This window comes from Lithobates pipiens, unplaced genomic scaffold (genome assembly GCF_037356315.1).
Source record: "Lithobates pipiens isolate NorthernLeopardFrog02 unplaced genomic scaffold, aLitPip1_a1.2 Scaffold_13, whole genome shotgun sequence".
NCBI lineage: Eukaryota > Metazoa > Chordata > Amphibia > Anura > Ranidae > Lithobates > Lithobates pipiens.
Window position 1 is genome coordinate 523,623,699 of NW_027507718.1, and position 27,571 is coordinate 523,651,269.

At 45.2% G+C, this 27,571-nt stretch overlaps 1 protein-coding gene across 1 annotated transcript; it reads left to right on the forward strand.

The window, feature by feature from the left end:
* The first annotated feature begins 522 nt into the window (after positions 1-522).
* LOC143975941 (uncharacterized) lies at positions 523-27,571 on the forward strand. Its single transcript, XM_077478472.1, has 10 exons — positions 523-541; positions 2,007-2,072; positions 3,447-3,539; positions 10,552-10,614; positions 16,741-16,846; positions 17,989-18,011; positions 18,382-18,477; positions 21,385-21,492; positions 23,491-23,589; positions 24,692-27,571. Exons 1-10 carry the CDS (start codon positions 523-525, stop codon positions 24,796-24,798), a joined length of 780 nt encoding a protein of 259 aa, XP_077334598.1. The 3' UTR covers positions 24,799-27,571.

A 27,571-nucleotide genomic window follows, 5' to 3' on the forward strand; every position in this document is an offset into this window, starting at 1 on the left:
ATCCTCGAAAACTGTACATTCATAGTGCTGAATATGACGGTGGAAGACACTGGATTATACAGAATTATTACAATGACCGTTGAAAATGATAAGCTCAAAAGCCATAAAAAAATGTTTGATATCAATGTCATAGGTAAGTCAGAGGAGCCTTTGTATTTATGCCAATATCACTTGGAGACCCTTTCGCTAGACCATTTATTTTAACGACAATCCCTCCATAAGATCGTATGTGCGTTTTAATGTATTTTATGTGTTATTTACCATGTGTAGCAACACAACCCCCCCCCCCCCACCACCCCGAGACTTCTGCTGTGGTGCCACCATGTTGGATGTGACGTCAGCAACCCCAGCAGATTCACAGCTGTCACTCAAGTGTCAAGCTATACTGTGTATAGAGAACTGCTTGGACCTTGAAGGGGGCACACCCCAAAAACTTGTTCTAAAAATGTGAATGCTATTGCAAAAAAAAATAAAAAAAATTCACAAACAATACTCAATTGTTTTTGTAATAAGTGCGCTAATATGGCTACAATCACCTCAGGCAACAGACCTTAGACATCTATGGGTGCCACCATGGTGGATCTAATGGCAAGGGCCATTAGAAGCCTTTCCCACGCCCACCTAACAACTGTCCCCGAGCCACCCCCATCAAATCATTCTCTGCAGCTATTACCTTTTGTACCACCACCCCCCCTCCCTTTAGAATGTAAGCTCTACGAGCCGGGCCCTCCTGTACCTTTTGTGTTGTCCCTCCTATACATTGTAAAGCACTGCATAAACTGTTGGCGCTATATAAATCGTGTATAATAAAAATGAAGAGCCCCAGCAGACTTCGACCTGTGACTGCAAAGTCTCTGCAGAGGAGCTCAGCCACGTGACCTACAATAGCTTCGTAACTTAGCAAATGTAAATCGATTCTGAGCTGATTTATTGCTTAAAGCGGTGTTGTACTCACATTTTAATAAGCTCACAAGCCATAGTGTTTCTCCCATAGATGCCAAAACCAACCTTTATAAAAATCCGATCGCCGTAATTAACTTTTAATTTGCATTTCAAAGGTGACTTCCGGGCTCTCCTCCCGTGGGAGTAGGCGTGGTTATCGCCTTTCCCCGGCTCCGCAAAGTCCCCTGGGAGGTTTCTCACATTGTTCCCATGAATCAGTGGGGAACGCTGTCCTGCCGAAATCTCGTGAGCCGGTCCTTTGACGAGGGCGTGTCAGAAAGCACCATTGTTTGTTTCGTTGCCATCAAAACAGGGCGGGAACTTCCGAGGACGCTGCCCGTTGTGATGGCAACCCGAAGTTTTACATCGCTGCTCGCTACTATCAATGAGCATGCACGGGATCGAGCGGTGAATGCTGGGAGCACAGCATCACCGCATCCCAGAAGGAAATGCTTGTAGGCTTCAAATGCCCACAAGCAATATGGAAACAGCCAGCATGAATTTTTAAAACTGTTTCTTCCGCAAGAAATTGGCAAGCCGGGGAGTAAAAAGCCACAAGTAGTGAGTACAAAAACACATTAGTAAATGCATAACAAAGACACAGAAAAAAAAAAAAAAAAGATTCGGCAGCGGAATCCCGCTTTAAGAGTCAAATTTCAAGAAGAAAAAAAAAAAACATTTTAAAGGCAAGAAGGGAACACTATAAGTATGTATTTGCTTTGTTGTTACAATCCTTTAGAATTAAAAAAAATAATTGCTCTGGTGACCGGGTTTCATTTTAAAATGTTGTGTATCTTTGTCTTGTACATTTTCACTTGTGTTCATGATGGTAACTTTTGTTATGCATTAAATTGACATTCATTTAACTTTTATGTTTAATTGAAGATTATATTGTTTTTGTGCGTTCTTAAAAAATGTTTTTTATTTCTATATATTTAAGTTTAAAACATTGTTAAATTTAATTGTTAAATTATTATAATTATTATTATTATTTGAAAAACACATATAGTAAAAAAAGTTCTGTATTTTTTACATGTAACTATTTTCGGGATATTCTCTTACAGACACTGTGTCTGTGCCAACCGAAACCGAAGTGCCAATACCACAAGGACTTATGGGGAATATAACAGGTATGGATACAAGCGGGGATATAAATAAATAAGCATAGGCGGGATTTCTCCAGATTTTGATTGGATTGATATTGATGGTGTGAGGCTGCGTACACACGCGGGGACTGTTCGCTCAACTTTGTTCGTCAAACAGTTTCAGTGGACAGTCCGCTCAAACTTAGCATGGACAAACTTGCCCACACACGATGAACGAACAGTCCGCTGAAACCGTGCGTGATGACGTGAACGGCACGTACGACGGGACGAAAAATACGACGTCCTATACACTGCAATACAACCTTCTGCCGTGTAAATCCTTTCTGAGCATGCGCAGAACTTTGTTTGACGAACAAGCCTACACACGAGGGGACTGTTCGCTGAAACAAGGTTTCAGCGGACAGTTTTTCAGAAATTCCGAAAAACCTTGTTCAGCAGACTGTTCGCTGAAACTGTCCGCTGAAAGCCCACACACGAGCGGACTGTCCGCTGAAACACTGTTCAGCGGACAAAGTTGAGCGAACAGTCCCCGCGTGTGTACGCGGCCTAACAATGTCAGCACATCCTCCACGGAACCTGAAATCAATGTAATTTGTGCAGGGGGGTGATCGACAGTAGGCTGGTAAATATCATCCCAATAAAACAATACACAGAACCTGTGTCACTTCAACCAATCAGTGAACCACTACCGTTAGGATTACTCTCAGCCAGGGGCGGACTGACAACCCAGGGGGCCCCCGGGCAATAGGAGATTATGGGGCCACACAGTACACACACACACACACACACACTATACACAGACATGTTTCTGTTGGCTGAGAAGGTACTGGAGAGGCGGGGCAGCTATAATCTCGGGATTTTTAGACCAAAAGGATGTCGGTAAGGGACATTTCAGAGATGGATGTAAAAAAAACACAATTTTTTACATACTGTCCCTGGTTTTACTGAGGCTGGCAACCCTGATGGGTCCCCCTAGTGGCATGGGGCCCTCAGGTAGTGCCCGAGTGGCCCAATGGTCAGTCCGCCCCTGCTCTCACCCTTTTGGTAGTACCTCAAAGTCATATTTGTGTTTTTTTTTTTTTTCGTAATAATATTGCGAAGTGGAGCAATACTTCTATACATATACAGATATTTGAGAATTGGTAAGCATGACTACTAACTGCTGCCAGGTATATTGAATGACGTTTCATTATACTATATAGTTTTAGGGGTTATTGCAAATGATGTTTAAAAAGTGTTTTTTCAATTTTGGTATTTTTTAATTCTTTTTTTTTATTTTACGCCAAACTTTCAAACATTCAATCATATGCAGAGAATTTAAAAAAATAAGGGGTTGAGGTGGTCATTTGGTGTACAATACATCCGTGTCTGCTGACTTGCCTGTGTTCTCTTTTTCAGCCAATGTCCCGGGATTTTTCTCTGTTTGTATGTCAATGGTTCCAACAGGAAATGCTTTCTGTTTCTTGTTGCATCAGTTCCTGTACTGGCTAGGTAAGGTGAAATAAAAAACCTTTTTATCATTTTAAATGTTATATTCTATCATACAGTGTGTATGTGTGTGTGTGTATATATATATATATATATATATATATATATATATATATATATTTACAGTGGTGTGAAAAAGTGTTTGCCCCTTCCTCATTTCCTGTTCCTTTGCATGTTTGTCACACTTAAGTGTTTCGGAACATCAAACCAATTTAAACAATAGTCAAGGACAACACAAGTAAACACAAAATGCAATTTGTAAATGAAGGTGTTTATTATTAAAGGTGAAAAAAAATCCAAACCATCATGGCCCTGTGAAAAAGTGATTGCCCCCCCTTGTTTAAACATACTATAACTGTGGTTGTCCACACCTGAGTTCAATTTCTCTAGCCACACCCAGGCCTGATTATTGCCACACCTGTTCACAATCAAGGCATCACTTAAATAGGAGCTGCTTGACACAGTAAGGTCCACCAGAAGATCCTTAAAAGCTACACATCATGCCGAGACCCAAAGAAATTCAGGAACAATTGAGAAAGAAAGTAATTGAGATCTATCAGTCTGGAAAGGGTTATAAAGCCATTTCCAAAGCTTTGGGAATCCAGCGAACCACAGTGAGAGCCATTATCCACAAATGGCGAAGACATGGAACAGTAGGGAACCTTCCCAGGAGTGGCCGGCTGCCCAAAATTACCCCAAGAGCGCAGCGACGACTCATCCAAGAGGTCACAAAAGACCCCACAACAACGTCCAAGGAACTGCAGGCCTCACTTGCCTCAGTTAAGGTCAGCGTTCATGCCTCCACCATCAGGAAAAGACTGGGCAAAAATGGCCTGCATGGCAGAGTTCCAAGGAGAAAACCACTGCTGAGCAAAAAGAACATCAAAGCTCGTCTCAATTTCTCCACAACACATCTTGATGATCCCCAAGACTTTTGGGACAACATTCTGTGGACCGATGAGACAAAAGTGGAACTCTTTGGAAGGTGTGTGTCCAAGTATATCTGGCGTAGAAGGAACACTGCATTTCATAAAAAGAACATTATACCAACAGTAAAATATGGTGGTGGTAGTGTGATGGTCTGGGGCTGTTTTGCTGCTTCAGGACCTGGAAGACTTGCCATGATAAAAGGAACTATGAATTCTGCTGTCTACCAAGAGATCCTGAAGGAGAATGTCCGACCATCTGTTCGTGTACTCAAGCTGAAACGAACTTGGGTTCTGCAGCAGGACAATGATCCTAAACACACCAGCAAGTCCACCACCGAATGGCTGAAGAAAAACAAAATGAAGACTTTGGAGTGGCCTAGCCAAAGTCCTGACCTGAATCCTATTGAGATGTTGTGGTATGACCTTAAAAAAGGCCGTTCATGCTCAAAAAACCCTCTAATGTAACTGAATTAGGACAATTTGGCAAAGATGAGTGGGCCAAAATTCCTCCAGGACGCTGTAAAAGCCTCATTGCACGTTATCGCAAACGCTTGGTTGCAGTTGTTGCTGCTAAGGGTGGCCCAACCAGTTATTAGCTTTAGGGGGCAATCGTGTTTTTTTTTTTTTTTTCGCACAAGGGAAATTGTGTGCAAGTATGTGCTGATTGCTGCAGATGAGGTAATAAAAAGAAAATCCATAGTAACAGCTGGAGAAGTTACATATTTACATTGTTATATATAGTTGCATAATTCAGGTTGAAAAACAAAAAAACAAGTCCATCCGGTTCCCTCAATAGAAAACAAAAGTGTATATACAGTATATCCAGTAAATAAATAGAATAATTTCTGACCGCAATATGTAAATATACATTGTGGCTTTGAAGTGGTTTACTGGGGTGGTTATGGCTAAAGCTATCAGCCTTTTATTTATTTATTTTTTATTTATTTTTTTTTGCAGCCGGCGATTCCGTTTTTTATAAAAAGTGATATAAGTGGCTGATTAGCTGCTGGATCATTTTTAGAAGCAGCGGGAGGGGTCATCCACCTGCGTTTCTCGGGGCTTACCATTCTTACTGGCGAGCCCGGGAAACGACCAGACGGTTCACAAGGCAGGTCACAGTGCTGAGGAGAGACCAGATCATCTCTCTCCACCTTTATGATCTAGGACAGGGGTCTCCAAACTTTTTAAACAAAGGGGCCAGCTTACTGTAGATCAGACTTTAGGGGGGCCAGACTAGGCCCAGCGGGAGTAAACAATGTCCCATTGTTGGTGTCATTGGGAGGAATAGTACCCAATTGTTGGTGTCATTGGGAGGAATAGTTACATAGTTACATAGTTAGTCAGGTTGAAAAAAGACACAAGTCCATCCAGTTCAACCAAAAAAAATAAAAATAAATTATATATATATAATAAATATACCAGCCCATATACCCAATTCTATAACCACAGTTGATCCAGAGGAAGGCAAAAAACCCCAGCAGAGCATGATCCAATTTGCTAAAGCAGGGGAAAAAATTCCTTCCTGATCCCCCGAGAGGCAATCGGATTTTCCCCGGATCAACTTTACCTATAAATGTCAGTACCCAGTTATATTACGTACACTTAGGAAATAATCCAGGCCTTTCTTAAAGCAATCTACTGAGTTGGCCATAACCACCTCTGCAGGGAGTTTATTCCACATTTTCGCAGCTCTTACTGTGAAGAAACCTTTCCGTATTTGGAGATGAAATCTCTTCTCCTCTAGACGTAAAGAGTGCCCCCTTGTCCTCTTTGTTGACTGTAAAGTGAATAACTCGACACCAAGTTCACTATATGGACCCCTTATATATTTGTACATGTTGATCAAATCCCCCCTTAATCTCCTCTTATCAAGAGAGAATAAATTCAGTTCCTCTAATCTTTCCTCATAGCTGAGCTCCTCCATGCCTCTTATCAGTTTGGTTGCCCTTCTCTGCACTTTCTCCAGTTCCCTGATATCCTTTTTGAGAACTGTTGCCCAAAACTGAACGGCATATTCCAGATGAGGACTTACTAATGATTTGAACAGGGGCAAAATTATGTCTCTCTCTCTCTCTGGGGTCCATACCTCTCTTAATACAGGAAAGGACTTTGCTCGCTTTGGAAACCGCAGCTTGGCATTGCATGCTATTATTGAGCTTATGATCTACCAAAACCCCCAGATCCTTCTCCACTATGGATTCCCCCAGTTGTACTCCCCCTAGCGTGTATGATGAATGCATATTCTTAGCCCCCAAGTGCATAACCTTACATTTCTCAACATTAAACCTGCCCTATTGTTGGTGTCAGTGGGAGGAATAGTACCCTGTTGTAGCTTTTAGTGAGAGGAATAGTAATCTATTGTTGGGATCAGTGGGAGGAATAGTGCCCGATTGTTGGTGTCAGTGGGAGGAATAGTGCCCTATTGTTGGTGTCAGTGGGAGGAATTTTCCCCTATTGTTGGTGTCCATGGCAGGAATACTCCCTCAAGGGCCAGATAAAGGCAAGCAAGGGGCCACATCTGGCTGCAGTTTGGAGACCGCTGATCTAGGAGGATCTTTTGTTTTGAAAGTTAGAGGAGAGAATTGGGGTGTTATAGACCCCAGATCTCTCCATAAAGAGGACCTGTCATCCCTCATTTCTATTACAATGCATGTTTACAGGAATAAATGTGATTAAATTTAAAAAATAAATAAAAGGACAGTGTAAAAAAAAAAAAAAGATTAAATTGTCCCATCTCTGCATGCTTGCACACAGAAGTAAATGCATACGTAAGTCTTGCACACACATGTAAATGATGTTCGCACCACACATGGGGATCACCGCGAACATTAGAGCAAGAGCAAAAATTCTAGTGCTAGACCTCCTCTGTAAAGCCGCGTACACACGGGCGGACTGTATGGCCTACTTAGTCCGTCATACAATCCGACGAACAGTCCGTCATACTTTCGAATGAACGGACTTGACCACACACACCACTTTTTGAGCGGACTAATAAGGCGTACTAAGTCCGCCATACTATCCGCCCTACTTTTGAAATGAACGGACTCGCCCACACACGGGGAGGAAAGTCCGCTCATTTCGAGCGCGTCTCCAGGTAGGTGTGGCCCGCGAAGGAGACGTCGCTGACCCCGCCGCCTGGTATGGACTTAAAGGGGAACCCCAACGCCGAAAAAAATCGGCGTGGGGGTCCCCCCCAAGTCCACAACAGACCCTTGTTCGAGCACGCTACCCAGCCGTCCAGGAAAGGGGGGCGAGCGCCCCCCCTCCTAAACCGTACCAGGCCGCGTGCCCTCAACATGGGGGGGTGTGTCTTGGGGAAGGGGGGCCGCGTGGCCCCCCCCACCCCAAAGCACCTTGTCCCCATGTTGATGAGGAGGCCTCTTCCCGACAACCCTGGCCGTTGGTTGTCGGGGTCTGCGGACGGGGGGCTTATCGGAATCCGTGAGCCCCCTTTAATAAGGTGGCCCCCAGATACTGGCCCCCCACCCTATGTGAATGAGTATGGGGTACAATGTACCCCTACCCATTCACCTGTAAAATAAAAGTACAAAAAAAAAAAAAAACACAACACACGAGATAAAATACTTTATTGCACAGCTCCGGGGGTCTTCCGTCTTCGGGGGTCTTCTCGCCGGACTCCTCCGCTATCTTCTTGTAGCTCTTTTGCTAGCGGAGGAGTCCGGCTTTCTTCCTCGCCGCCGGCCTCTTCTCCCGACTTCGGGGGTCTTGTCCCCCTCTTCGGTTCTTCTGCCGGGCCACCGCGCCTTCTTATAGCTCTTTTACAGGCGGTGGCCTGGTCTTCTGTCGCCTTCTTCTTCTGATGTTGCCTCGACGATCTCTCCGGCCGGAATGCCAGGGACGCACTGCGCGGCCACTTATATAGGGCCAAGGGGCGGTGTCACATGGGGACTATGACATCGTAAGGGGGCGGGGTCACCATGTGACACCAACCCATGTGACATAAAGCCATGTGACACCGCCCCTTGTCCCTATATAAGTGGCCGCGCAGTGCGTCCCTGGCATTCCGGCTGGAGAGATCGTCGAGGCAACATCTCCTGGAGAAGAAGAAGAATGAAAGGCGGCGGCGGCGACAGAAGACCAGGCCACCGCCTGTAAAAGAGCTATAAGAAGGTGCGGTGGCCCGGCAGAAGAACCGAAGAGGGGGACAAGACCCCCGAAGTCGGGAGAAGAGGCCTGCGGCGAGGAAGAAAGCCGGACTCCTCCGCTAGCAAAAGAGCTACAAGAAGATAGCGGAGGAGTCTGGCGAGAAGACCCCCGAAGACGGAAGACCCACGGAGCTGTGCAATAAAGTATTTTCTCTCGTGTGTTGTGTTTTTATTTTTTTTTGTACTTTTATTTTACAGGTGAATGGGTAGGGGTACATTGTACCTCATACTCATTCACATAGGGTGGGGGGCCGGTATCCGGGGGCCCCCTTATTAAAGGGGGCTCCCGGATTCCGATAAGCCCCCCGCCCGCAGACCCCGACAACCAACGACCAGGGTTGTCGGGAAGAGGCCCTTGTCCTCATCAACATGGGGACAAGGTGCTTTGGGGTGGGGGGGGGGCGCGCGGCCCCCCTTCCCCAAGGCACCCCCCCATGTTGAGGGCACGCGGCCTGGTACGGCTCAGGAGGGGGGGCGCTCGCTCGCCCCCCTTTCCTGGCCGGCCGGGTAGCGTGCTCGGACAAGGGTCTGTTGTGGACTTGGGGGGGACCCCCACGCCGATTTTTTTTTTTTTTTTTTTTTTTTTTTTTTTTTTTTTCTCGGCGTTGGGGTTCCCCTTTAAGTCCATACCAGGCGGCGGGGCCAGCGACGTCTCCTTCGCGGGCCCCGCCTACCTGGATACCCGCTCGACATGAGCGGACTTTTCTCCGGGTGGGAAAAGTCCGCTCATTTCAAAAGTACGGCGGACTGGCATACACACGGGCGGATTGTCCGCCGAAAATGCAAGTACGACGGACAGTATTTCGAAAAATCAGAAATACTTAGTACGCCGGACTGCACGCTGAAAAAGTCCGCTGAAGCCCACACATGAACGGACTGTCCGCTGAAATGTGTTTCGGCGGACTAAGTAGGCCATACAGTCCTCCCGTGTGTACGCGGCATAACTCTAAATATGTAACGTGTAAAAAAGTTAAAGAGTTGCCTATGGAGACTTTTAAGTATAGTAGTTTGTCACCATCCCAATGAGCGACAGGTGACCCTGTCATGGTAAAAAGTGTTGGTCTCATCACTACAAATTTTGTTGGTGAAATTTTGAGGCTTGCTGCTCAGTGTATTGTAAACCGGCTGTTTTCTGGTGTTGATGCAGCAAAAATTGTGAACTTTAAATACGCTTTTCCAGGGATTTGTAAACTTATGAGAACTGTTGGTGCTCCATCAATATGAATGAAGTTTTCACCAAGAAAAAAATGTGGTTACAGTGATAAATCTGTAGGGCCTCACAATAAAAAGAAGCCTTTGCACAAATAAAATGCAATTGGGAAAAAAAAAAGTCGCTAATCACCAGTGGAGAAAAATGTTCTTGTTTCTTATAATACATTTTTATACTGTAATGCCCCGTACACACGGTTGGAAATTCAGACGGAAAAGGTCCGATCGGATTATATTGTCGGAAAATCCGATCGTGTGTGGGCTCTATCGGACTTTTTCCGTCAGAAAATTTTAGATCCTTCTCTCAAATTTTTTTTCATTGGAATTTCTGACAAATCGACTTTTTCCGATTGTTTGTAGTAGAGAATTCTGATGGACAAAGTGCCACGCATGCTCAGATCAAATTACGAGACCAAAGCTATTGGCTACTAGCCTCAACGTAGTCCCGTCGTACGCAACGAACGTCACCACATTCCGAACTATCAGATTTTCCGACAACTTTGTCCGAACGTGTATGCAACACCAGTTTCGGACAAAATCTGTCGGAAAAAATCCGACGGATTTTGTGGTCGGAATGTCCAACCGTGTGTACAAGGCATAAGTGTCATACTACTCTTTTTTATCTTTAGCAGGAGGGTCAAGTTATACAATAAGCCTTTCTGTGATAGGCTGTCTATGACCATAAATACAGAGCTTTTTTTTCTATTTCAGCCAACAAGAAGAGGAATGGTAGAAGGGTGTCGTGCTGTTCAAGGACTGCAAAATTCATCCAAAGTAAGAATCCTATATTTCCACGATGCTTTTGTGAAAAAACTCAATTGTCTGCTTATTATTTGGCTAACTATATACAGGGTTTAAAAAAAGTCACAAGCAGGAGCAGCCAGTCCATTAGGGGAGCAGGGGTGCCACCCCCTACTTTTTTTTTTTTTTTTTTTTTTTTTTATATGAGCTTTATTTTTTTACAAGCTACACGATTAGAGTATGGGGCTCTAATTGGCTTGAAAAAGTTTTGGCTCGGGGCGCAGAGCACTGCTCCACGAACCCATCCACTTGTGACAATAGCAAATTAATATTCGCTATTGTCTTCCGGCTTCTCCTCATGGCCAATCAGGACAGGAGACAGATCGGGTTGGCCGCGAGGAGATGCCGGAGAAGCTGTGGAAGGGCTGAGTGCTGGGACCATCACCGTGGAGGGGCCTAGTGCCAGGAACCGTCACTGTGGAGGGGCCTAGTGCCAGGAACCGTCACTGTGGAGGGGCCGAGTGGTGGGGACCGTCACTGTGGAGGGGCCGAGTGGTGGGGACCGTCACTGTGGTGGGGCCTAGTGGTGGGGACCGTCACTGTGGAGGGGCCTAGTGGTGGGGACCGTCACTGTGGAGGGGCCTAGTGCCGGGGACCGTCACTGTGGAGGGGCCTAGTGCCGGGGACCGTCACTGTGGAGGGGCCTAGTGCCGGGGACCGTCACTGTGGAGGGGCCTAGTGCCGGGAACCGTCACTGTGGAGGGGCCTAGTGCCGGGGACCGTCACTGTGGAGGGGCCTAGTGCCGGGAACCGTCACTGTGGAGGGGCCTAGTGCCGGGAACCGTCACTGTGGAGGGGCCTAGTGCCGGGAACCGTCACTGTGGAGGGGCCTAGTGCCGGGAACCGTCACTGTGGAGGGGCCTAGTGCCGGGAACCGTCACTGTGGAGGGGCCTAGTGCCGGGAACCGTCACTGTGGAGGGGCCTAGTGCCGGGAACCGTCACTGTGGAGGGGCCTAGTGCCGGGAACCGTCACTGTGGAGGGGCCTAGTGCCGGGAACCGTCACTGTGGAGGGGCCTAGTGCCGGGAACCGTCACTGTGGAGGGGCCTAGTGCCGGGAACCGTCACTGTGGAGGGGCCTAGTGCCGGGAACCGTCACTGTGGAGGGGCCTAGTGCCGGGAACCGTCACTGTGGAGGGGCCTAGTGCCGGGAACCGTCACTGTGGAGGGGCCTAGTGCCGGGAACCGTCACTGTGGAGGGGCCTAGTGCCGGGAACCGTCACTGTGGAGGGGCCTAGTGCCGGGAACCGTCACTGTGGAGGGGCCTAGTGCCGGGAACCGTCACTGTGGAGGGGCCTAGTGCCGGGAACCGTCACTGTGGAGGGGCCTAGTGCCGGGAACCGTCACTGTGGAGGGGCCTAGTGCCGGGAACCGTCACTGTGGAGGGGCCTAGTGCCGGGAACCGTCACTGTGGAGGGGCCTAGTGCCGGGAACCGTCACTGTGGAGGGGCCTAGTGCCGGGAACCGTCACTGTGGAGGGGCCTAGTGCCGGGAACCGTCACTGTGGAGGGGCCTAGTGCCGGGAACCGTCACTGTGGAGGGGCCTAGTGCCGGGAACCGTCACTGTGGAGGGGCCTAGTGTCGGGAACCGTCACTGTGGATGGGGCCTAGTGGTGGGGACGGTCAGTGTGGATGGGGCCTAGTGGTGGGGACGGTCAGTGTGGATGGGGCCTAGTGGTGGGGACGGTCAGTGTGGATGGGGCCTAGTGGTGGGGACGGTCAGTGTGGATGGGGCCTAGTGGTGGGGACCGTAACTGTGGAGGGGCCTAGTGGTGGGGACGGTCAGTGTGGATGGGGCCTAGTGGTGGGGACGGTCAGTGTGGATGGGGCCTAGTGGTGGGGACGGTCAGTGTGGATGGGGCCTAGTGGTGGGGACGGTCAGTGTGGATGGGGCCTAGTGGTGGGGACGGTCAGTGTGGATGGGGCCTAGTGGTGGGGACGGTCAGTGTGGATGGGGCCTAGTGGTGGGGACGGTCAGTGTGGATGGGGCCTAGTGGTGGGGACGGTCAGTGTGGATGGGGCCTAGTGCTTATATGATAGTTTCTTGAAACTTTCGATGCCCCCCGCTGAGACCACCAACTGTGGAAGGGAATTCCACATCCTTGCCACTCTTACAGTAAAGAACCCTCTACATAGTTTAAGGTTAAACCTCTTTTCTTCTAATTTTAATAAGTGGCTACAGGTCTTGTTAAACTCCCTTCTGCGAAAACGTTTTCTCCCTATTGTGGGGTCACCAGTACGGTATTTGTAAATTGAAATCATATCCCCTCTCAAGCGTCTCTTCTCCAGAGAGAATAAGTTCAGTGCATATTATTGCATTGCATGAAATCAAGATTTGATAGATATCAGACAAGATATTGATCTTATGTGTATTCTCCTTAAGCCCAATACACACTATCAGATTTTCTGCTGAGTTTTTCCTACAGGTTTACCAAAACCATGTAGTACAAGGGCCTGCCTGATTGTATACAAATTGAAACTAAGGTTTGACCTCATATTATATGGTTTTGGTAAATCTGAAGGAAAAACTCAGCAGAAAAACTGATAGTGTGTATGGGGCTTAAGGAGAATACACATACGATCAATATCTTCAAGAAGGGGGAGTTTTGGGACTTTAAATGAAGCCTCTATACGTGCCTCTATCCCGGTAATCAGTACGTATAAAAAGGAGTTTGGGACTTTAAATGAAGCACTTGGACAGTGGAGGTGAGTTTTAAAGCGAAGGTCCACCCTAAAGTGGACCTTCCGCTCATTGGAACCCTCCCCCCCTCCGGCGCCACAATTGGCAACTTTCAAGGGGGAGGGGGGTGCAGTTACCTGGATAATCCAGGTAACTGCACCCACTTCCGGGATAGCTCTCTGCGGAAAGGGGCGTAGATTTTTTTTTTTTTTTTTTTTTTTTTTTTTTTTACGGCGGACTCCCACTTTAACCATGTTTAGATGTTTATTGATTGTTCAGTAGAAGACCATAAAGAATAATAGAACAAATTCATAATATGTATAGGCATCAATACAGTAAAACATAATATATAGTAACAACACATGATAATGGTAAATGAAATAAATGAATAGTGTGGCATGGTGGTGCCCATGACAGCAAGCCCGACATCGACAAGTATACCCACATGGTAAGTATGCATCCACTAAAAATAAAAATTGATGTGTAATTAAAGAGTCAATTCATAATGAAATAGATATGGTTCTGGATAAAATGTAACTGGGACATCAAATCAAAATCTCGACGCGTTTTGTGGGTGTCTCCCCACTCATCAGGAGCTGATGCTACCACAAAGTTCCTATAGAATAAAGTAAAATATATATAAATAATATACTAACCATATAGATAAAAATTAATGAGGATTTGATACATGTAAATGGTTTAGCCAGGGCAGACTCACCAGTCCGGACGGCAAGTGCAGCGTGCGGCGGTGGACGCAGGGCGGGCCAGGAACACACTCCCTCTACAGGAACTGAGGCGGCATAAGAGTGGATGCGATATCAGGCAAGGCAAAGAAATGCACCAGCATAAGAGGGTGTTCCCAAAGATGAGATGTGTAGTGATTGTTGAAACCAATATATCTAGGGACAAAATGTTGATTATGGGTATACTTAATAAAAATGTTGTTACAAAGGAATTGAAATTAATAGTGAACCCCAAGAAAAACAGTAAAAGTGATGAACAAAAAAAACGAATCGTGCTGTGTTGTAGGTATATGAAAATAAATGTCATCTTAAATGATGTGCAGATTGAAGGGAATAACATGAATGTGTCCATGGGAGTATAGGAGCACAGGTTCAAGTAAGTGAGGAAATTAATGATGTGGTGTACGTAGGTCGTGATGGACAAAAGAGTAACAAAATTACCCATGAGCAAGAGGATGAAAATGTGAAAGAGGGAAAAGAGAGAGTATCAATATCTTGTCTGATGTCTATCAAATCTTGAGTGTATCTAGTGTGTATCGGGCATTAGACATTGTAATGTGACTATTTTGCCTGCTGTACAGTATAGCATAGACATTTGTGGTATTAAATTAATCATGATTTATTTATACTGTACATTCACTCATCACGTGTTATAATAGTAGTTTTATCATATCAAGATTTATGTGTTCTGCTTGCCAGACTTCTGCTAAGTACTATTTATGTTCATTTTAAAGGCAGTTTTCATATGGCCATTAGCAAGCTTTCTTAAGAGATATATCCAGAGAGGCCCGGGAATAAGAGGAGCGAAGCGGAAAGTAGGGAAAGGGCCTGCATGACACTGAGGAAAGGGTACAGCAGGGGTTAAGTTAGTGAAGAGGGAAGTGTAAAAGGGGGGTGGTTAGAAAAAGAACTGGAGGGGAGGAGGCTTTAACTTGGTTAACCACTTGCTTACTGGGCACTTAAACCCCCCCTCAGTCCCAGACCAATTTTCAGCTTTCAGCGCTGATGCACTTTGAATGACAATTGCGCGGTCATACAACACTGTACCCAAATGAAATTTTTATCATTTTTTTTTCCCACAAATAGAGCTTTCTTTTGGTGGTATTTAATCACAGCTGGGAGTTTTATTTTTTGCTAAACAAACAAAAAAAGATGCAAAAAAAAAAAAAATCATGTTTAATAGTTTGTTATAGAATTTTGCAAACAGGTCATTTTTCTCCTTCATTGAAGTGCGCTGATGAGGCGGCACTGATAGGCTGCACTGGTGGGCACAGATAAGGCGGCACTAATAGGCACAGATAAGGCGGCACTAATAGGCACAGATAAGGCGGCACTAATAGGCACAGATAAGGCAGCACTGATGGGCAAAGACGGGCACAGATAAGATGGCACAGATGGGTGGCACTAAGGGGCACTGATAGGTACCACTGATAGATGGGCACTGATAGGTGGCACTGCTGGGCGGCACTGCTGGGCACGGATATGTGGCACTGGGGTGCAGCACCTTTGTTGAGGCAGACTGTGGGCACTGCTGGGTGGCACTGTGGGCACTGCTGGGTGGCACTGACAGGGGGGAAACATTTTTTATTTAGGCAGGCAAAGCAGGGGGCAGGTGGGCACTGGCAGGGGGCAGGTGGGCACTGGCAGGGCTGGCCGTGATCGGGACTGATGTCCCGATCACGGCCGCCGGTGATCGACTTTTTTTTTTTTTTCTCCTCGCGCTGTCAGCGCGAGGAGGAATAATAGCCGATTACCGGCTCCGTTATATCACATGATCAGCTGTCATTGGCTGACAGCTGATCACATGGTAAGTGGTCGGGATCGACCCCTTGCACGGATCGGTGATCAGGTGAGTCTCATGGACTCGCCGATCACAGAGCGCGCCGCGCGCGCCCCTCAGGGGGCACGCAGGACGCTCGTGCACGGGACTACGTCAATAGACGTAGTCCCGGAAAAGGAGATCCGTGCTGTAGCCGTCATTCGGCTATAGCGCAGATCTCAAGTGGTTAAGGAAGAGGAAGAGTTACAGGCGGCATTTGTTGAGGAGAGAAGGAGAGGAATGTCTCGCCCACCCTCCCTGAGTGTTGGTGCTCTGTCTCCTGCTCATTTTCTTGCCTTTTAGGTGTGCTGGAGGATTCATCATGGCAGCTTTCAGTGAGGCGGTGGTGGTGGTCTTGTATGGTGGTAACTGACCCAGGAGATGGAAGTGTGGGAGACTCCTTAGGGACATGGGCTCCCTTGGTTACAGCTAACACGGGTTAGCGGAGGATGGGAAGGTGGATACTACGGGTAGTGAGTTGTCTCCTGGCTGAAGTTATCACGGCCGGAGGCCTAGTACATTAACCAGCCCGCAGTGTAGAAGTGGAACATTTATTTGGGGAAGTGCCGTACAAGACCACTGGGTAAAAACTGATATTTCTGAAGTTTGTTATTTATGGTTGAAGTTTGATACATGTTTTATATTTTGTAAATAAAAGGCTACTGTGGCCGGTTATACCCCAAAAAGAAAGTGTGGTCTCATTCTTATAGGTAAGAGGATGGGGAACAGGTGTGGGGTGTAACGATGGGACAGCAGGTTGGGTAAAAAGGAGGTGTACCTCTTATCTGCACGGGTCATGCTAATGATTTTAATCACACTGGGGAATCAGACCTGACCGGACCTGTTCTGTGTTTCCAGGTGACCACTTCCAGAAAGCTGTAAAGAAGATTTTTGCCGTAAATGGCATTCTGTCTCTGGTCTGCCAGGTTGTCAGCGTTGTGTCATCCTTCATCCCGGGTAAGAGGTCATCCAGATTTGATGCATTAAACAATACATTTGTATATTGTTCAAACACAATTCGAAAAATACGAATGATAACATGCTTGTTCTAGAAACCATAATGAATCCTATAAAAAAAAAAAGGTAATTATTTTCCAGCATGAGATTTATTTTCTTACCTTTGCAGACTTTCCTATGTGATTGGTTGCTTTGTTTTCTTGATACATACAAACAAAGTTTGAAGTAAAACTCTGGGCAAGCATCACAACAAAATAAACAACTTTTCAAACTCTACACAAGTCAAAAATGTTTGGCTGGAGTTGATCTTTTAACTGTACAGCTTGGCCTGGGACCCACTCCAACCTTCTCCTACAGTGTCACACACTTGCCGGCCTAACTGGCCAGGGGTCATTCCTTCACTGCTCCTTCCCTAGTAAGATTCTTGTTTTGGCCGGCGGGAGAGTGATGAACATTGGAGAAAATGTACTGTAAGTGATTGTACTGCCGGTGACACCTCCTAGAATTGCCACTGTGACAGGACCATTGGTTTCTCATACTGTATCAAAAAAAAACAATAAGCTATATTACATATTGGCATAAAAATTTGTTCTATTCTGAATGGTATAATAAATACTGAGCCATATATGCTGTTCCATTTTATATATGGATAACAAGCATTTACAAGCACACATCCCATACCCCATCCACCTGCCCCAATTTCATCTACCTTCACCAAACACATCCACCTGCACCAACCACATCTATCTTCTCAAAACTCATCTCCCTTTTTAAACCTCATCCATCTGCACCAACATAATCCAGGTGCACCAACCTCATCCACAAACTCCAAATATCCTGGCCACCCCTATGGACCCCATTTGTTTGCACGATTTTGTGAGCACACTGACCAATAAGCAGTGCTTTTTTTTTTCTTTTTTTTTTCTTCTGTGACACCTTACTGGAAAAAGTAGAAACCCCACATGTGCCTCTCTTAAATTGGTCAGAGCAGTTACATGGTAGTGATAGTCACTGTGAGCTTTCTGATGGATACTCACTCCAAGGCTGTGTATTGTGGTGTATGGTCCAGAGGAGTTGCCAGGATATTTGGACTGAATTCACCTTTTCATCTTGCGTGAACTTACCCTTTAAGTTGCCCTTTTTAAATAGGTGTTATGTAGACCAGCCAGGATGTGAGTGGCGTCGCTGGGGGTGGGGGGGGGGGTGGAACCACTCCCAGGTGACACCCACCAGAGGGGTGACAGTAGGAAGCAGTTGTAGTGGGTGCCGTTGAGCCCCCCCAATTGGTAAAGTGATCACAGTGGGATATTTTTCCCTGCTCCATTTGCCAGAGAACTCGGCAGCGGCTAAGCGGCTCTGTGACAGGGGCGAATTCCGCAATTAGAAGTTTGCCACTCTGGGCCTCGCTTAATGGACCTTGGTGACGGCAACAAATGAATAATGCTTTAATCTGACCTGGAATATGTCTGTGTGATGCCTATTATTTTCTGCTTATTATAATTACTAATAAAGACTTTATATGATTTCTCTTTATTTTTGCAGTATATAAATACAATCCATTTTTTCTCACCTTTGCCATTGTCTGTCTGGTGATCCTGGCTGTTGAATACACACACTTGGTGTGTTTGACATTTAAAGGTGAGTTACTGATCTTTATGGGAATCTTAGTAGTCACAGAGCCTTGTACTATGCTAGTGTAAGTCAGAGGTTCTCAACCTTTTGTACCAAGGGTGTACCTTTCATGCCCCAACAGTAAAGCATTACGTTTTTACTCACACAGTAAAAGTATGAGATTGTCGAATATGTATTAAACTGCTGGAAGGTTTTGGATGGGGCTATGTGTCACTGTGAGGGGGATAGGGTTTGTGGTGGGGGTTATGGGACTGTGCAACAGACCTGGTGCCCTGTAGGGGATGAGGCTTTAGTTGGAGGATGGGGAGCACTGTGGAAGGTTGTATGAATGCTGTAGAGTTATAGGACTTGTGATTCTCTACGAACTAGGAAAGACAGACCTTTTATATGTGGAAGACTCAAGGGAGGGACAACCATGTATGGCAGAAAAGACAAAGTTTCCCATGAGGATAGCACAGTGGTATAGTGGTTAGCACTTTCACCTAGCGGCAAAAGGTTTACTGGTTTGAATCCCAACATGACACTACCTACCTGAAGTTTGGATGTTCTCCCTGAGCATGCGTGGGATTCCTCTTGGTACACCAGTTTCCTTCCACACTCTAAAGACATGCTGGCAGGCTAATTGGATCCTGCTTAAATTGTTCCTAGTATGTGAATGTATGAATGTAAGTTAGGGACTTAGGGTTGTAAGCTCCTTGAGGGCAGGGACTGATGTGAATGTATAATGTATATGTAAAGCGCTGCGTAAATTGATATTGATATACAGTATCTCACAAAAGTGAGTACACCCTTCACATTTTTGTAAATATTTTATTCTATATTTTCATGTGACAACACTGAAGAAATTACACTTTGCTGCAATGTAAAGTAGTAACTGTACAACTTGTATAACGATGTAAATTTGCTGTCCCCTTAAAATAACTCAACACACACCCATTCATCTCTAAACTGCTGGCAACAAAAGTGAGTACACCTCTATTTGAAAATGCCCAAATTGGGACCAAAGTGTCAATATCTTGTGTGGCCGCCATTATTTTCCAGCACTGCCTTAACCCTCTTGGGCAGGGAGGTCACCAGAGCTTCACAGGTCACCACTGGAGTCCTCTTCCCCTCCTCCATGATGACATCACAGAGCTGGTGGATGTTAGAGACCTTGTGCTTCTCCACCTTCCGTTTGAGGATGCCCCACAGATGCTCAAGGTTTAGGTCTGGAGACATGCTTGGCCAGTCCATCACCTTTACCCTCAACTTCTTAAGCAAGGCAATGGTCATCTTTGAGGGGTGTTTGTGGTCCTTATGTTGGAATACTGCCCCGCGGCCCAGTCTCCGAAGGGAGGGGCTCATGCTCTGCGTCAGTATGTCACAGTACATGTTGGCATTTATGCTTCCCTCAATGATCTGTAGCTCCCCAGTTTTGGCAGCACTCATGCATCCCCAGACCATGACACTCCCACCACCATGCTTGACTGTAGGCAAGACACACTTGTCTTTGTACTCCTCACCTGGTTGCCGCCACACACGCTTGACACCATCTGAACTAAGTTTATCTTGGTCTCATCAGACCACAGGACATGGTTCCAGTAATCTATGTCCTTATTCTGCTTGTCTTCAGCAAACTGTTTGCAGGCTTTCTTGTGCATCATCTTTAGAAGAGGTTTCCTTCTGGGATGACAGCCATGCAGACCAATTTGATGCAGTGTGCGGGTTTGGTATGAGCACTGACAGGCTGACCCCCCACCCCTTCAACCTTTGTAGCAAAGCTGGCATCACTTATACGTCTATTTCCCAAAGACAACCTCTAGATATGATGCTGAGCATGTGCACGCAACTTCTTTGGTCGACCATGGTGAGGCCTGTTCTGAGTGGAAACTTCCTGTTAAACTGCTGTATGGTCTTGGCCACCGTGCCGCAGCTCAGTTTCAGAGTCTTGGCAATCTTCTCATAGCCTAGGCCATCTTTATATAGAGCAACAATTATTTTTTTGCAGATCCTGAGAGAGTTCTTTGCCAGAGAGTGAGAGCGATAACACCAAATTTAACACACCTGCTCCCCATTCACACCTGAGATCTTGTAACACTAACGAGTTACATGACACTGGGGAGGGAAAATTGGTAATTGGGCCCAATTTGGAAATTTTCACTTAGGGGTGTATTCACTTTTGTGAGATAAAGTGTGTGTGTGTGTGAATATATATATATATATATATATATATATATATATATATATATATATATATATATATATATATATATATATATATATATATATATATATAGTGTGTGTGTGAACTATGATTTTTTTTGTTTTTGATTTTTTTTTTTTTTGTTTGAAAGCATATGGAAGCAGTACAGCTTCCAATAAGCCCCATGTCTGCAGACCCCCACAACCACCAGGTCAGGGTTGTGGGAAAGAGGCCCTTGTTGTCACCATCAACATGGAGAGAAGGTGCTTTGCTGGGGCCATGTTGAAGGGATTTGGGTCCTGGTATGGCTCAGGAAGGGGGTGGGGGGTTGAGGGAACTTCAATTTTGTTCTTAATTTTTGGATGAGTGGGCATGCTTAAGCTTATGCTCTATTTCAAAGAAAACCACCCTAGGTAATGCCCACATCTGATGCTGAGCCTCCTTTATTGGAAAACCCCATAATCAAATGAGTTAAAAGGGCAGGTCAGGCAGGGGAGTGAGGAAATGAGGCGGACTCTATCTGACTTATCGCAGCTTCTAAGGCACATGGTGAAATCAGAGTAAACCGCTAGAGGAGAGGAGTATGAACAACTTTTCAAGAATGAAGGGAAAGCTGGAGGACAGATTTAACACTTTTTAATGTCTGAATAGTAGACTATATAACTTATCTGTTAGCTATGGGTCTGTTCTTTCATAATTATCATAAATATTTTATTTGTATTACATTCCAGGTCTTGAATGCAAACAGTTTCGGATATTATGGGGATGTCTGTTTTGCGTCGCACGACCATTGGAGATGGCCTTTACTGTGTGTATAGTGCTCCATTACTGCCTCACATGTAAGTCACCCAACAATTTATATACAATAAGCATGTCCACCTTGTTAGACAAATTTTAAATGCAGGGCAAAGAAACAGATCCACTTTCATATTCCAATTCCCCCAACAGAAAATACCATTCCTTCACTCTTTACTCTGCTCTACAGAATCCAGAACTAAAAAAGTTTTTTTTTCTGGAGTGGGAATTTGAATTTAAATATGTTATGTCCCAGAGACATTCTCACTATTCAGATACATAAATTGTATCTAAACCCCAAAACAATAGGGTAACATATTGCAGCCTACCAGTCCTTGGATGGGGTGGTGGTTGCAGTGCTGAGACAAGGTCATCTAGAGCCCAGGGTGAACATGCTAAATTGCAACCCCCCAAGGTATATGTCCATTATGTCAGCAAACCACCCCCCCCCCCCCCCCAAAAAAATTTTTTTAGCACTAATTTGCATAGAATCCCCCCTCCTCCCAGTACAAACCTGCTCCACTGATGAAATCCCCCTCCCAGCCCAAATCTACCCCCCCATCTCCCCTAAGCTCAACTACTCCCTCGCTCTCCAAATGCCCCCAGCACAACCCCCCCCCCCCAAAAAGAAAACCTCATAGCACAAAGCCCCAAACCCCTCAAATTCCCCCTCCGAGCACAGATCCCCCTGACCCCACTAAAAAATCCCCCCCCCCCTTCCAGCACACATTCCCCTCCCCCACCCTACCATAAATCCCCTTCTAGCACAAATACCCCCAAACTTCCCTACTAGCACAACCCCCCTTCAAAAAAATGTCCCCTCCTAGCACGCATTCCCTCCCCCCTCTAACATATTACCTTTTCTAGCACAAACTCCCCAAATCCCACCCACTCCCACTCCCAAATCACCTATAAAACTTCTTAACCCCTGCCACTCTACCAAATTCCCACTCTCAACACAAATCCTTTCCTCCAATCTCCTTGTGGAGCCCCATGGTGTCATGGTGCCCAGGGCAGCCATCCCTCCTGCCCACCCCTTGTCTGGTTTCATTAGTTTTCTTATATATCAGGCTCTTTTTATGTTCTCCCGGTGATCTTTCCAGTAACACACTTCCTGTCCTAAGGAGACAATGCTCACTCACTGTACCTCTGGTGGCTCTCCTTTACATAGTTAGTAAGGTTGAATAAAGACACCTTCCATCCTGAGTGAGTGTCTACAGTTGTCCCTATCCCTGTACATTGCACACTCACATCTGTCCCTATCCTCAAGGAGCCCACAATCCAAGGTCCTCATTCATATACTAGGGCCAATTTTGGACAGAAGCCAATTAACGTACCTGCATGTCTTTGGAGTGTGGGAGGAAACTGGAGTACCCGGAGGAAACCCACGCAGGCACATGGAGAACATGCAAACTCCAGGCAGGTAGTGTCATGGTTGGGATTCGAACCAGCGACCCTTTTTACTGCTAGGTGAGAGTGCTACCCATAACACTCACTCACTGTACTGTATATCTGGCGGCTCTCCTGATTTAGGCTACAAATTTCTCTTCTCCTCCATCTTCTTTGCATAGGGAAGTGTATTTTGTTGAAGATGAATGTAGCCACCAAATATAAGCACTTGTAAGCTGCCATTTTATATATCATTTTGTTCTAGGGTCTAGATATATTTTAATTTAGAAACAACTATAGTATGACTTACGATACTGAACTGTGGCTCCTGCTGCTGTCTCAGCCCATGAGGAATGAAAGACCTGGGAAAATCTCAGCTGTCGTAGGTAGGTTTTTTACCTTCATGCGCATAAAATGCATAGAATGCATGAAGGTAAAATAGAATGCATAGAATAAAATATAATGCATGAAGGTAAAAACCCTTGAGCCTTTAAAACCCACTTTTAGTGACTCTTCTTGTCCTGTTTGTCCCCCGGGGCTCTGGAGATCCTGTAGTCAAAAGCTGCAAATCACATTTAGTTAGGATTGTGGTAGAATATTGTGGTAGAATATAAAAAATAGAATATCTCTAATTTTTTATTCATGTTTTACAGACGGTGAAATAGATCGTCATAAGACAGGGTACCTCTTGGCTACATTTGTGATGTTTCTGGTCACACATTTCATCCTGTGCCTCCTAGCCTACCGCTGCAGTAAGTACTCTACTTTTCAAGTGGTTTCTTATTACAATTGCTTTACATGTGTTCCCATAGAACATACAGGCTCAAAGTACACATCCAAAGGGCTACTTCGCTAAAAAACAGGATGGGTACATCATAAACGTTTTGCCTTTAAGTAGGTTCTAGGGTCCCATCTTACTCTAATTCTCCTTATAGCATTCACCCTTTGCCCATGGTTCTCTTGCTAGCCCAATCTATATGGTTGTTTGGTATCCTCACCTTCTAAATTACTTAAACCTAAACTTATGAAACTACATCCAGGGTGTTCACTGATTCTAGCACCACCCTCCCTCCGCAGGCCTTCCCTCAAAAATATTGGGAATTGGCACACAATTTATTGCCAGAAAGCTGTAGTCCTGCCCATAGGTGCTGGAAATCTGCAGTGGTTTACTTAACGTTTAGATGTAAGGTAGGCTGATTATGGAGAGCATTAGTGGTCCACTTCTTGTCTGGAGTTACTCTGCAGGTCTCTAGAACCCTGATATCCAACCCCTTATTATATCTACATATCTATTAGAGCTAAAGCAATATTAAAGGCAATAATAAAAAAACAAATGTAGCACCCTCTAGTGTTGCTACGGTAGTTAGGTTTTCTGTAGAGTAGTTCAATTTCAGGTTTGGGAGTGACTCAGGCAGAACTGGGTGACTCACAGGTAGCATCCCTGAGACCTCCCATTTCTTTCCAGAACATGCTGGAATCTTCTGGGAAGGAAGGAGGAGAGGTAGTATTTTGAAGAGCCCTGACCAATCCCCAACCTGGATTGGTAGTACGTCAGATAACTGGGCCCACTAGAATACCCTTGTAAATTAAAAATATCATTAAATAGCTTGGAAGTAAAACTGGAAAATCCCTGACTCCACTGTGGAAAATTCAAGATATCAAATGCTGTTTGTGATGTGTATTATTTTCTGGGATGATCAGGGTCAAGAATTGAAACAGTTCAGTCTACAATTATAGTAAGGGGCAGGCTTTCTCTAGTCCTACTTAAAATATGTTCCAGGTTATAAGATAGACATTTCTGGTTCTTGGTTTCAAACTTACAACTTTGATGTCTTTTAATGTTTTTCTGTATAGGCTCTTCACAAACGACCAAAAAAGGGACCACTGAGCACCGTAACATGATGGAGACAAATCCTCCCAATGATCACTTTCCACACAATGGAGAAACATCCAGAGAATAATGGAGAGCAATCCAGAAGATGCTCCATGATTACAAGCCATAGAGGATGAATTGTTTTTTTCTATTTTGTCTACTAAGTGCCTTCAAAAGACTTTAGGGACCACTACACCTCCAAGCTGAACAACTTGGCACAAAATAACTGGATTTGTCTTTATATTTATTTACATACAGTATATTTTTTAGTCTTTTTAATATTGTAAAACACATTTTAAAGTAATGCAGCAGAGTATGTATAAAAATATTGGATTCAGGCAACCAAACATCCCTTTTTTTAAGTTTACTTAACTGTAATCCGTATATTTGAGAGGATTTGCCTAATCTTCGCCTAACGCAACCTCCACTGCGACCAATTCCCTCCAGTTGCCTATTGAATGCTAACCGTTACGGACATTATGGGGATGTCTGTTTTACTTCACATGACCACTGGAGTTGGCCTTTACTGTGTGCATAGTGTTCCATTACTGCCTCACCCAACAATTTATGTACAATAAGCATGTCCACCTTGTTAGACAAATTTTAAATGCAGGGCAATGCAACAGGTCCACTTTCATATTCCAATTCCCCTAACAGAAAATACCATTCCTTCACTCTTTACTCTGCTCTATATTTAGGATATACTGTAGTTGAAGTAGCCTATAGTGGAAGTGTCCTGCTGAATTCATATATTTGTGCACATTTCATAGAAAGAAGCACATAAGGGTGCAGTTCCTCATGAAACATGACAATTAATAACTTCCTCTTGAAATGAGTGTCCAGATATCCCAGGAGACTTAACATTCCAGTAGTGTAGCCAGTTATTGTGAATTTATGAAATTGGCAGTAGGAATTGTGGTCTTGAGGTGCTTATACTCAAGTGGCAGGTGCTTTTTCATAATGAGCTGCGCCAGTCCAAATATGTATTTGGGGCATGGCAAGCCCACTTTTATTGAACAAAAAAGGGATAGTTCACATAAGCATTAGTTGCCCATGCAGGGGTTTACTCCATCAACATGAAAAGTACAACTGAAATCAGTATGCCACCTGGCTTCCTTGTCAGCAGAACCACTACTCTCCTTACCAGACCCTCTGACTGTGTTGTCCAGTTCTCCTGGTTCACTTGGCTCACTTAGCCTTTAGTTGCAGCACCCTGCTGCATGGTTCACTCAGGCCTCTGGATAGAAGCCCACCCGACTCCTGAGACCTCCTGTCTCTTGACTGTTGGTTGAGGTGCCTCCGACACCTGGATGAGACCTCCTGTCTCCTGACTCCTAGTGGCTGGGGCTCCTCTGGCCCCTGGGTGAGACCTGTCTCTTGACTGTTGGTTGAGGTGCCTCTGACACCTGGGTGAGACCTCCTGTCTCCTGGCTGGGGCTCCTCTGGCCCCTGGGTGAGACCTCCTGTCTCTTGACTGTTGGTTGAGTTGCCTCCGACACCTGGATGAGACCTTCTGTCTCCTGACTCCTCCTGGCTGGGGCTCCTCTGGCCCCTGGGTGAGACCTCCTGTCTCTTGACTGTTTAGCTGAGGTGCCTCCGACACCTGGGTGAGACCTCCTGTCTCCTGACTCCTCCTGGCTGGGGCTCCTCTGGCCCCTGGGTGAGACCTCCTGTCTCTTGACTGTTGGTTGAGGTGCCTCCAACACCTGGATGAGACCTCCTGTCTCCTGACTCCTCCTGGCTGGGGAAAATTACACATCACTGTACTGCATAACATGCTTTAAAGGAACAGAATCCTTTTTTTTTGTAAAGCGATGTGTTGGCGCTATATAAATTGTGTATTATAATAATAATGATGATGATAATAACTGGATATTAAAATTTATAGGTAAAGTTGATCCAGGCAATATCCAATTGCCTCTCGGGGAAACGGGAAGGAATTTATTCCCCTGCTGGAGCAAATTGGATCATGTTTTATTGTTTGTTTGCAGGGATGGACTGACAACTCATGGGGCCCCCGGGCAATAGGAGATTATGGGGCCCTCGGGCAATAGGAGAAGATTATGGGGCCACCAGGCAATAGGAGATTAGGGGGCCCCCAGGCAATAGATTATGGGGCCACACAGCATACACACACATACATTATACACACGCAGAATACACATATACACACACTGAAAAGGTACTGGAGAGGGGGGGCAGCTATAATCTTGGGATTTTTTTAAAAAACAGATTTTTACATACTATCCCTGCTTTTATTGAGGTTGGCAACCCTGATGGGGCCCCTTAGTGGCATGGGGCCCTCGGGCAGTGCCTGAGTGCCCGAATTGTCAGTCCGTCCCTGTTTGCTTTTTGTTGAACTGGATGGATTTGTCGTTTTTTTTTTTTTTTTTTCAACCAGATTAACTATGCAAGTCTATGTGAGACAAAAATACAGTTAAATGTATCATTTTTATTGTGTAAATATCATTCCTAGACTGAAAAATGTTATAAAAACTATGGACATCATTTATACAGTAAATGAGTCTTATCAGTAGATCCTGTTTACAAATAGGAACGTCTTTTTATTTAATAAGGAGCTCCTGTTTACAGATGTGTGCAAACGTTGAACTGTTTGCAAGCCGTTTGCTGTAAAAATGCGCTGAGGAGCCTACAGCGTTTTTAAATTGTGCTCCATGTTAATGTATTTTTGATAATTTGTTATTATATCTTGTGGATATATTTATTCTTAAATGCCTTCCCTTGTATTGTATATGAGAATGTTTATTGATGGTGATCTGTCAGTACTTGCTGTAGAAATTTTGTAATTATACATTTATTTATTTTTTATTCTTGTGAAATAAAACCTACCTGAAAAGCTA